The 12198-nt window shown below is 51.6% G+C and overlaps 1 protein-coding gene across 2 annotated transcripts; it reads right to left on the bottom strand.

Annotated features, from left to right (window-relative positions):
- Nucleotides 1-677: 677 nt before the first annotated feature.
- On the bottom strand, nt 678-12198 carry etv5a (ETS variant transcription factor 5a). Of its 2 annotated transcripts, none has more exons than XM_036138808.1 (13): nt 11961-12198; nt 9615-9748; nt 9412-9502; nt 9281-9328; nt 7407-7457; nt 5844-5967; nt 5519-5761; nt 5127-5428; nt 4024-4086; nt 3664-3732; nt 2301-2470; nt 2106-2207; nt 678-1989 (listed from the first exon to the last, which is right to left on the bottom strand). In XM_036138808.1, exons 2-13 carry the CDS (start codon nt 9660-9662, stop codon nt 1759-1761), a joined length of 1542 nt encoding a protein of 513 aa, XP_035994701.1. In that variant the 5' UTR covers nt 9663-9748; nt 11961-12198; the 3' UTR covers nt 678-1758. The 2 variants fall into 2 exon arrangements, with proteins under 2 accessions (XP_035994701.1, XP_012713179.2); XM_012857725.3 differs by having other exon boundaries at nt 9412-9505; nt 11961-12196.

Here is a 12198-nt window from a genome sequence, read left to right as displayed (position 1 = left end):
TCTACACAAGCACTTGCCTTTGATGCTTCAATATTTATGACTTACTCTGTTCTCAGGCAACTCCTATTCTTCAACTCTTCAATATTTCATCAGCTTCAAAACATGTTTCGCCCTTCTTATCAGCTCTATGGTGCAAGTAGACAGAAGCTACGCAGATGAGTGCATCAAGACAACTAAACACATATCTTCTTGCCCTTAGAGTCCAGGACTGTATGAGCTGCGGTTGAAACTGCAGCTCAGCAGACGCCGCCTGAACCCATTTTGCCACGGCATGAAAGAGTAATCGTTTACCCAGTAATGTAGAAACAGCAGTGAGGAGAGGCATGTGACTCAGACACCAGGCGAGTCAGGCCCGAGCAGTCAGTCAGCTGACCGCTGGCAGGAGTGAGAGGGTACAAAAGATGAAACACCGCAGCTCTGGAGGCAGTCAAGCATTAAGGAGCTTTTCTATTGCCCAGCACAGATGATCAGAACCTCAGCAGGATGGCAAACGCATCGGGGGTGGGTGGAGCTGAAGCAGGTACCGATGCAGGTCCTCTGGGCGTCCAGGCCGTACCAGATCAGCTTCACGGTGAACTTCACACATCCTCATACAGTCTCAGAGCAACACAGCACGTTCACATACACTCTCCAACCCGGAACCGAGCCCCAGAGACAAGACCAGCAGGGACAGCGTCATCAGGACAGGAACATGTTTATTACAGCTTACACTTTAAAACCAGAACCAATGCAGCCAAATAGAAAAAATATAGACTTTATATAAGTTTGTCTTTGCCAGAATTCAGAAACAAAAAGACAAGGAAAGGAATATCACAAATGTCTTTGTCCAACTCCAGAGAAAGAGATCCGTCGGAGGACTGATCCCAGCATGCAGAGAAGTGGAGGTCCACAGAGGGGTCCGCAGCGGACCGCTTCTGCCCCGCCGTTTGTGGATGCATGCAGCTCCCCGATGCCCCCGGCGTACCGCCGCATTAGAGGACTGAGAACGCCGCAGACGACACGGCAAGCACCTATATAGAACAATGAGAAACGCAAGCCTCGAGAAGTTCCCGGGACTGGAGTTCAGCACAAAACATCTTACACAGAATGAAACGCCGACATAACGGAGCAGCCCGACCCACAAGCCCGAGGTCCGGTGAGGCCCAGACAGACAAGCGAGAACAGCTGGAGTGTTAGAAAGGATGTACTATCTACAGAGACAAACCCGTCTGTACGCTTGTTTTTATGCAAATTGGAGCCCTTTCACTGATGTGTGGCGACATGAAAACAGGGGAACCCAGAAAGGCAACTCTAGAGAGAATAGTGCTGAATCAGAACCATCTTGTGATTGGCTGCTGCTAAACGGATTGTCACAACGTCAGACAGACAACGGCTCCTGCAGTCTGGTACAGAGAGCATCTGGCGGTCCACTCGAAGCTGCCGGCCTTTAGAGCTTGCGTTGTTTGGTCTCCATGGCCAAGACAGCCCTCGCCTTGCTTTGGAGAGCTCTGCAGCTACAGAGTCCAGTCCACCCTGGTTTCAGGGACCTCTCCTTGCAGCAGAGGAGCCGGCTCAGGTTCTTCCCTCGTCCGCGAGCTTCCAGAGGTTTCAGAGGAGGGGTTTCCAGGGAGCACGAGAGGGAACCCACAAGGAGCAGCGGGCTTCCCCTCCAGGGAGCTCAGCGGTTGCAGCTCTGGATTTTCAGAGCGGGCATGAGGAGAAAACTTTGGGAGTGTTTGCATGTACGTGTGTGTTGTGCATCATGACACGTGCAGCCCGTTAGTAGCCATAGCCGTCGGGGAAGGGCAGAGCGGCCGCACATTGCTCCCCCGTGTCCAGCAGGTAGGAGGCGCCGTCGTCATAGTGGGAGAGGGGCACGGTGTCGTCCTCCAGGCCCGGCAGGCTGTCCAGGTCCACCTTCAGGTTAGGCCTTTGGTTGTCAGGGAACGCCATGGAGAACAAGGCCTCAGGGTCACACACGAACTTGTACACATACCGCTCGCCCGCCACCTGAGGAGCAGCAGACATTTTGGATGTGAGCGTAAGACAAGCGGAATCTTCCAGGCAACAGAAAACACTACGAAGTGTTCCAGGCTGGACCAGAGGAGGGAGGAACGTGCCTTTACCTTCTGCATGATGCCCTTCTCGTAGTAATACCGCAGCGAGCGGCTCAGCTTGTCGTAGTTCATGGCGGGTCGGTTTTTCTGGATGCCCCAGCGGCGCGCCACCTGGCATACAAGAGGAGGACAGAAAGCAGACACACTTAAGTCTCAGACGCTCACAGGTAGGGGGAAAGGTGGCCGCCCCAAGCCGACACCGACCTCCTCGGGCTCGATGAGCTTGAACTCCATGCCCCGCCCCGTCCAGGCGATGAAGTGTCCGTTGGCTGGGTCGTCCAGCAGGGTGACCAGGAACTGCCAGAGCTGCAGCGAGCCGCGGCGCTGGTAAGGAGGGCCGTCCCGATAAGCGGAGGGCTCCTGCTTTATTTTCCCTGCAAAGAGCGACGAAGGAGGAAAAACAAGACGAGAGTGAGTCAGAAATGTTCTGCAGCTCAGCCACAGTTTGGTGAGACATTCATACCAGATGGAGAACAAATTCTCAAGCTGCTCATTATGCATAGTTAGAGACATCCAACATACTCAGCCCTGCAAATGTGTCCAACCAGCTCTTTTTGCCATGTTACAACCGCTCCAATGTCCCTGTAGTCTAGTTATTGTGTGCGTTAGATCTACACAGAGTAGCACATCTTTCTGACATGTCCACTGTAATTAAACTTCTTGACTAGACCCCTGTCTGAACAAAGACTAGGCCATTCTAACCCATGGATATGCTTCCATCAAACCACTGTAGTGCTCTCAGGGCCATTGTGCTGCTGAAAGGGGGCCCTCCAACCCAACCCCAGGGCTTTTACAGCCTGCAACGGGTTTTATCCAGGACTGCCCAGTAGTCACCTCCATCCATCAACACTGACAAAGCTTCCTGGTCCCTGCTGAAGAAAACCATCCCTGCAGTATGATGTCACCTCCACAGTCGCTCATGATGGGGACCATGTGGTCAGGGTAACGGCGGTGCCAGTGTAGCACTCTGAATGAGTTCTTCCCCATGTTCGCTGGCTCCCCTGCATGGCTTGTTGCAAACACAAATGAGAATATCTTACAGCTTTCTCCTCGCCGCCCTTCCATAAAGGTCAGCCTTACAAATTACTACAGATTCCACCACCTGAGCCGTGGATCTCTGCAGCTCCTCTAGAGTCCCACTGAGCCACTTGGCTGCTCCTCTGATTAATGCTCTCCTCGTCAGCTTAGATGGAGGTCCACATCTTGACAGGTCTGCAGCTGGTCCCTCCTCCCTCTGTGTTCAGGCGATGGACTGAACACAGCTCTGGGAGCTGCTCAAAGCTTGGCATGTTGTTTTAAGACCTAACCCTGCTTTAAACATCTCGACAACTGAGGTCAGAATCGGAACAGCTCCATTGATGCTGACATTAAATCAAACCCAACTAAATTCAATTCATCACTGTTAGTCCACTTTACAATCCTGAACCTCTTTGTGTTTGGCCCTAAAAGAAACACGTCCGTGGGTGCAACCAGACAAAAATGAAAATGTTCAAATGGCCAGTAATACTTTTGCAGGGCTGTATCAGTCCTTAGCATGAGCCTGCCTAAAAACAGACCCGGTTCTTACCGTCTAACCTTTCAGGAACCACACACGTATCATCAAAGTAGAGCTGGGAATCTCTGTCATACGAGTAACCTGAAACGACACAAAAGAAAGGCGGCATTAATTAGCTGAAGGTGGCCCAGCAGACACGGTGTACATCCAGGCTAAAGAGCCTAGCTGCACACTAAATGGAGCAGCTTCCCAGGGGCGGGGAGCCAAATGCTGACGTGACAGAAATGCTCCACTTTGGCTCATTGACGAACGCTGCTGACGGCGCTTCTTTCAGCAGCTCGATAAGTCACCAGGTTGAGGGTCATAGAAGACACCCCTAATGAAATAATCCACACTTCTGAGACACAGAGGCAACAACAGGGCTCAACTCACCCTCGTGGGGATTTTGGTAGAAGCTCCCTGCTCTCCCAAAGGATGACTGGCAGTTAGGCACTTCTGGAAACAAAGCGGACGGGAGAACAAAGTTACTGCCTGGGATTAAAGGCTCAAAACAAGGAGGCTTGATTGTTTGCACGACCACCTACACCACACACACACACACACACACACACACACGCGCACACACACACACACACACACACACAGCAGCCTTCACATGTCTTCTGAGTGTTGAAACTAAATAGGATTAGCACCATCCTCCCTGTATTAAATCTCAATGACAATCAGAAAGCGACGACCCCCCCCCCACACACACTAGCTGCTGTTTCCTGTGTGCTGATAGGCCAACCAGTGATCACATTTCCCCCTTTCCATTCTTCCTGGTGATGACCTGTAAAACGGAGAGCCCCAGGCATGAACCACTCACGCTCATAGGACAGCAGGCCTGCCCTGCGCTCCCTCCATCTAGAGACACCAGGCTGTTGTGACGTGGGTATTTAAAGGCCATAAGAGCATAAGAGGATTTGTCATTACATCACAGGGCAGCGCACAACCTGTCAGAGCTAGTGCGAGACAAAGGCCAGAGAAGCATTGGGGAATGAAGAAAGGGAAGGATACTGCAGCAGGGCAGCTCAACAGCTGGGCCAGTGGGCGTTGGGGTCCAACAAAACGCCGCCAGCCCCTCTGGCCTGTTTGAATTATTCCAGCCTCTGTTTGGATTGCTTGTTACAGCTCTTGGAGGCCTGGCACCATGTGGGCCCTTGGATACCGTTTCAAGGTGAGCAGAGATCTTCCCCTTTGAGGCAGCGGCCTAGATCTATTCTGGGACGGCTCAGCTCCCCTGCACCTGGGTTTTACACCAATTCACTTGTTGCTCTGGGGTTTCTGCCGACCTAAAACACCCACCCTCCAGCGGGCCCAGCTGACTGCGGCGGGACAGGCAACATGTGAAATGAGCACCTGTGTGTCCAGGCCACTACCACATGCTAAAACTCACAGTCATGTGTCGGAGCCGAGAACAAACATTCCTCCCCCGCTGCCTGCGCACCGTCCCCCACACACCGCACAAAGCCCGCAGTCAGAACAGCGCTACTCACCGGAGTCGAAGCAGAAGTCACGAGGCTCCTGTTTAATGGCCATGGGGAGGAACGCAGGCTGCCGCGGGGGGCCCATGGTGGGCACGCCCTGCTCGCCGTATCGAGGGTCGACGAGCTCCTGCTTGAAGCCCTGAGGAGGCACGGCCACCAGAGGCTCTGACATCTGCCTGTGGTATGGTGGGCGGCCGTCATGTGGCAGGCTGCTGCTAACGCTGCTGGGGGGCTGCGGCAGGAACTGGGGGCGGCTTTGGCTCTCAGACGGGGGGAAAGGTATACACGGTTCTGACATCTGCCTCTGGAACCTAAACATGAAGGGGTGGACATCTGTTTTGAAGAAAGCGCTCTCAGAGACATTTAAAGAAGCGTTACAGGCCGAGGCTGCGGCAGCTCACCTGTGCTCGGTTGAGAAGTTGCTTGCATCCTGGCTCAGGGGCACGCAGGGCACGGCGAAGGGGGGGCTGTGAATGGGGAGAGTCTGCTGGTTGGGAGGCTGTAGCCCTGGGGTCTGGTTGGCCACGTGGGAATGAGGAGGGGGCGTCTGTGTTAGTGCTGTGCTGGTGGGGACACAAGGTGAGCCCGGTGTAGAGGGTGGAGTTAATGGCTTGAATCCAGGGGCCGGCTTTCCATCGCAGGCACTGAGGATGAAGACATGAAGTGATTAACACCGACGACAGCCGGCTGCGTTCAGGCTACACTGCTGGTGGAATCCCTGCATACCTATAGCTGTAAAGGCACTTCTCTCCGTAGGGCATGGGACTCCTGTCCTGCCGGCACGGAGACAGATCCTGTGTGGAAGTCAGCCCTCGTTTGATCTTGGCCGGTGGAGGTCCATGAAACATCACTACACAGGAGATGAGGAAGAGCATTAGATTTCAGCCAGCGGAAGCCATAAACAGATGTTATCGGAGGCACGTTTGAGATTGGTGGAGAAACGGATGCATGGACAGCGTCTGTGTTCCCCTGACTGACAGAGGCGCTCAGCAGTTCTTCATCGTGAGCGCCGCTCCCAGCTGACTGCTCTGAAAACAAGCAGCACAGCAAGGCAGCACGGCAGGAGCCGTGCTGCACATCCAGGAGCTATCAGAGTTCTCCTCTGACCCCCATCAGGGCTCGCTAGTGCCAGTCGCCACGAATCAGAGCGGCTGTAATCTAATGGCACGGCCTGATTCTCTGCCTGTGCGCTGTAACCATTAGACACTGGATGCAGCTTTCTGTGCATCAGCTGCAGCTTCCGGGGCGCCACATAATAGCCAAGGAGAAACTGGATCCCACAGCAGAGAGCTGCAGGAGTTGAATGAATTATCCAGCAGGCTGATGGATCAGAGTGGAGCCAGCGTGTGCTGCTAAGCTCCCCAGGGTCAGCGCCTCGCACCGAGGTGGAAGTAATGGGGAGATTAGAATTGCTTCTTCTGCTGGTCAACAAACAAAGTTCACACCCAGAAGCACATCAGCACGGTGAGAGGCTCGTTCATCACAGACGGACTTAACGGGTACCGGGAGTGAGAACAGCTTCCTTATGGTTCTGATCCGCCCTGACAGACCCTCCTTTAACCCCAACAGATGATCTTTGAATCTGATCACGAAGGCTAGAAACATTCATCTAAATGTTAATTATAGTCCCTCTGAATCAGCTAAAATTAGCTCAAATCTGTGTCCAGAGGTTCGAGCAGTTTCTGTGACTGGAAACCAGTCCCTGATCACTTCTAGAAACACAAGGCTGAGGAGAACGGCCCAGCGTCCCTACACACTCAGCTCCCTGCACTCAGTGTGGATCTAGCAGTGCCAGCAGCCTAGCGGAGGGCCCCGTATACAAACACAAACAGGGGTGTGACGCTAAGGGACGGTTTGCTGCTCAGCCTTAACCAGTACCAACACAGCCGCACCCTGTCCTCACCTCCATCAGATGACAACATAAACTCAGAAGGACAGAGGATGGGCGGGGAGGTCAAACTAACCTGCACTGGTTCTGATTCACACAGAACGGTGCAGCGAAGGAAGGGGTGGGTGGGTGGGTGTTCGGGGTCAGGACTGTGCTGAAGCAGCTCTAACCACTGGAATCTAGCCTACTTCTACAGCAGCAGCAGCCGGAGGTGGGGTGGGGGGTTGAGTGAGAAAAAAACGTGAAATCAGATTAGGACCTTGGCTCATGTGATGCCCCATGCCAATCGGCTGATTAAACTCAAAATGGAGGAGACAGAGGGAGGGGGAAGGAAAAACAGAGAGCTCTATGCCTTGCACAAAGGGCCCACATGCAGAGATGGAGTGACTCCAGGTACTTACAGCTCTCTGACTGGAAATCTGGGACAAACTGTTCATCGTCTGGAACTTGGGCTGGGGACACAGAGAAAGACGCCACAGATGTCAACAAACCACCCACCGGAGCTGAGAAACACCTGGGACTACTTTAGACTGCTGTAATCAGCACATTGTCCTCTAAAAGGACTTTGACCTGTTTGCTAACTAAAATTTTTATATATATATATATATATATATATATATATATATATATATAAAACAGAGTTATTCTAACCCAGTTAAACTTTAACAAACAGCCATTTTGCACCCAGTGGAAGATTTTAAAGGTATAGTGGAGGATTTTTCTGTAAACGTAGTTAAGAAATGGAAAAGTCCCTTCTAGAATACCTATGCATGCGCAACACCATCGTACCTCTGCTTCTCAGGGGGATCGCGTCAAAAGAAAAATCTATGTTCAAAGTATACATTGGCTCCATCTGAATACCCTTATAGCTCCTAGCTCCTTGACCTTTCAAGGGGTCAACAATAGGCCCGTTTACACTACACTTTTTTAGCTCGTTAACCGAGATAACTCTGTGTAAATGGTTAGCAGACTAAACTGGACCACGCTAGACATAACTGGACCGCGCTAAGTGCAGACCAGTTCCTGAGTAGGTCTCGTACTGTTTTTTTTTTATCCCGGTTATCTGATAACGAAGAGCGCATGAGCAGACCGCGTCATACGCTTACAGTCAGCTGACTGTCCGCGTTTTTTCCGGCTGCACGTCCCGATTCACACTCCATTCAGACAAATTTCAGACATTGATAATAATACTAGCTTCCTTACCATGCCACACGGTTTCCAGTGATGATTCTGCTTAGCAGTGTGATGAACCTCAGTGTCTGTCATTGTTTCCTGCGTCTGTAAATCCTTCTTAGACGTTTTTTTGGGACGTTTGTCTTATCCACGTCCCAAAAGCCGACTCGGTCTAACCATGACATCCTGAATGTTACGGGTGCCGCCATTTTGATTTGCTCTGTCCTGCCTTCAATCCCAGAGAGCAGCAGTACCGCAGATCGTCACTAGGAGGCGAGGAGAAACCAAGGAACCGGGATAGCGTGTTGTGTAAACGGTCGTCTAGGCTTGGTTAACTGATCCAAGCTCAGACTGGTCTCGGCTCGGCTCAGTTTAACAAGGGTAGTGTAAATGGGGCTAATGAGAACTATCATGGGGAGGAAAGGAGCTTCGGACTGCTGCGCCGAATTGGGATAGCCTTTAACTCCAACATCATTATGTGACGGAAACGCACATAGAAGATGCAAGTCAAATCCAGGCTTACAGCCTTCCGAATATGAACTACACAGTGCACAATCTCTTCTCTTCGGACACTTTCGTTGATTTACATCATGTGACACAAAGAATTATGGGATATCTAAAGGGTTCTCAGCACAGTAAGGGACGTTGTGTATTTCATAGGCAAAACTAGCTGTGTAAGGGAGCATACAGGCTAATTTTCCTACCTCCTTCCTTACTGGCTGCATTATTCGGACAGCACTTATCATAGCGACCACTGACGCATTTCCGCTTTGGCTAAAGAGTCTTTGCTCTGTAAGGGTATTCGGAATGAGCCAGTGAAAGCAGCAGAGCTACAATGAACGGCTAACACGGAAGCTAACCGCTAAGCTAACCGGATATAAAAACACTAGAAGGGCGCATGTGCAGCCAGCAGCAGAAAAATAACAAGGAGCGTACACGCACACTGCCGTTAGGTGAGCGCATCACAATGATTGGCATGTGGGACAACCAATAGATAAGGTGACCCCCCCTGAACTCGATCGTCCGCTACACCTTTAAACCAAAGCACTGAGAGGCAAGAGAGGGTTTCTACTAGAGGATGCCGTGATCCTGAACTTCCTACCTTCTGCGATCCAGATCTCTTGCAGCTGACTGAGATCTTGAAAGAGTTCTGGAAGCAGAAAGGGGGACTGGTGTTAACGTCAAGTCATCCACCGTCAACATGAAACGGGTGACTCGCATCAGAGGTCTCACCTTCCGTGTCCTGAGCAAGTTCTGTGTCCACAAACTTCCTCTTCCTGTCGCTCAGTGGCCGACTGCTGGGCGACTCGTCCGCGGCTGAGCTCTGCTGTTGGACAGGAAGAAATGGAAAAACATGAGGACCGGCAGCAGGAGATGCCACCTCCATCAGTGGAGGTGCAGATCTGAGAGTCTAGCGGCGCAGCGTGTCCACTTACACTGGGCGGGACCATAAATGGGACCTGCTGGTCATAGAATCTGTCCATGCTATCTGCGTGACAAGAGGGACGGGGGATAGGTCCGACGTTACAGGGGGGCGGAGACAACCACGTCTGGATCTGCTTTGTGGGAGCTAAAAAAAAGAAAAAAAAAAGAAGTGAAACAAATTTACCAAGATGTTCTTGTACCCAGTCCAGAGCGACGTGCGCATGGAGCTGCTCTTTGAACAGCGAGGGAAGTGGCCCGGCGTAAGTGTGCCGTCACCAAGAAACACGTGGACCGCAGTTATATAAGCAGCGCCGTGCATGGCGGCCATCTGCAGCAGCTCCTTTCCGCCCTAATCAGCTTGGCCACGTTTGCTTAAACACTGGGAAGGAGGCTTCCAGTCCAGCAGAATCTGTGCCACGCACCACATCACAAATCCCCTCAACTAGACAGAGAGAAGAGGGTCAGGGAGCTGATCAACGGCTCCTAGAGGCCCCAGGCTGGCGTTGGGTGACAAGGCCAGTGTCACAACTGGCAGGACCAGAAGCCCCGCTCCCGTAAACATGCCGTAAACGACACCACTCAATCCTCCAGCTCCTGTCAATGGACGGCGCCGCCTGGAAATGATGGCAGACACCGAACGGAGGAACCACTGGCACAGTGCTCCCAGCAGGAACGTTAGCAGAACATATCTTCCTTGGTTGGACTGTTGTATGGTATGAGACCAGAACGGGTCAGCTGGGGTTTTAAAGGAACCCGAAGCACTAGTTCAAAGCAGTGGAAGTTAAATCCAATATTGCTTCCCATCCAACCGCATGGAGCTGATAATAATAATCATTGTTGAATTTCAGAACAGATCTGGCCTTGATTGGGACTATTACAAAATCTCAAATATATAAACCCTTGCCACTACTAGACAGATTTCTGCTACAATGATCAACAACTCTTATGACCCACCAATAAGAGCAATGCCCCTGTGTTTTGGGCATTTAGAGCCTCTGAGACAGGCTCCTGGCATTCAAGCCTCTAAGGCGTGTGTTTGTTGTACTTTTCCCAAGTTTCAGTATGTTTCAGCTAAAAGGTTAGAGACCTGAGAGTTCTGTTGATTCCTTTAGTTACTGCAGTTGCCACGACAACTTCTCGAAATCTGATGGCACATTGTGTCCTCGTTTGAGGAAAACAAATCGGAATCGGCCAGTCGGACCTCAGGGAAAACCGGACAACGGTTATCGGTCAGGGAAAGTCTGATCGGTGCGGCGACAGAACGGAAACAGGACACTTCTGTCCAGGTGTGAACCGTCTCAGCGTGGAGCTGTTGGAGGTGGGCCACATCTGATGGCACCCAAGAGAAAAAGAGAAACTAAAAAAAAAAAAAAAAAACTATCAGAAAGAAATAAGGGAACAATTCCTGTTAGAGTGTTGTGGTTTGGGACATTAAGCCACACAGCAGTGTAAACAGGCTGCACTCAGCTCCACTTTAGCTGCTGTTATAGACACGTTTTCGCTCTGCCAGTGCAAATAATACCGGACCAGGCGAACACAGGTAGGTCCCAGAACCGCCTCGGATCTCCTGCTCCCTTCACACGAAAACCGTCGAGGTCCGGGTCTGACGCGCCTTAACGCGGCTCTTTACGCGCGGGGCCCCATCTGGGACAGTCCAAACACAGCCACCCGGCGAGCTGGGGTGACTAGGAATGAGACAGGGTTCTGAAGACTAAGTCCAGATCAGACCGCCCACGTCCTTTGCAGTTCTAAATTACACCCGTCCTGTAGTCAAGACGCAAGCCTCAGTGCAGTTAAGCATCCGTTTGGGACCGAACCGCAGCTTTGCCCAAAGTGCGACACAGTCCTCAAAGGCGGTCCGGGCGGGCGGCGCTCAGAACCGGGTCTCGCGGCCAGAACAAACGCCCGCTGCTCAGCTAAACTTCAGCCGATGGTGGCGGTGGGGGTCCGAAGTTCACCCCAGCAGCCACCCCACCGGTCCCCGCCCCTCCCCCACCCGGCCCCTCTTGTTTTCTTCAATGAAGTGAAACTGGATCCGTGTGGAAACAACACGGAGGTGGCGGGGTGGGTGGGACTGACCCGTCCATTCATAAAAAAAAATAAAAAAAATAAAAATAAATAAACAGCCGCTGATAAACCAAAGCCAACACTCGCAAACGAACACGGGGACGTAGGATTAAAACACAGCACGTTCCGATCACTCAAGTCGACAACAACCGGTTTCCAGAGTGAAAACATTTGAATCAGACAGCGTTGTGTTTATTCACGGTCTAAATATCCTATTAAAAACAACAACAACGAAGCTAGAAAAATAGGTTCAGAAACACGTCTCTCGGACATTAAGCATTGTAGCCTACCTTTTTGCTGTGTATAAACGTCTTGTGTGTGTGGAAAAGGCTGTAGAAATATCCAGCAAATAATGTACAACGTGTCGAGAGCCGCTGTACCCGTCTACGCACTTGCTTTACTGAAGCGTCTACTCCGAATCACTAAACCTGACTGAGCTTTTTCGTCAATGGCCCGGTGCTTTTCCCCTGCGCTGCAGCGGCACGCAAGGAGGCACGCTGATTGGTGGTTTCAGCCTGCCCGTCAAAG

The sequence above is a fragment of the Fundulus heteroclitus genome, chromosome 7 (genome assembly GCF_011125445.2).
Source record: "Fundulus heteroclitus isolate FHET01 chromosome 7, MU-UCD_Fhet_4.1, whole genome shotgun sequence".
NCBI classification, from domain to species: Eukaryota; Metazoa; Chordata; class Actinopteri; order Cyprinodontiformes; family Fundulidae; genus Fundulus; species Fundulus heteroclitus.
This window is presented reverse-complemented; position numbering and strand designations above follow the sequence as displayed.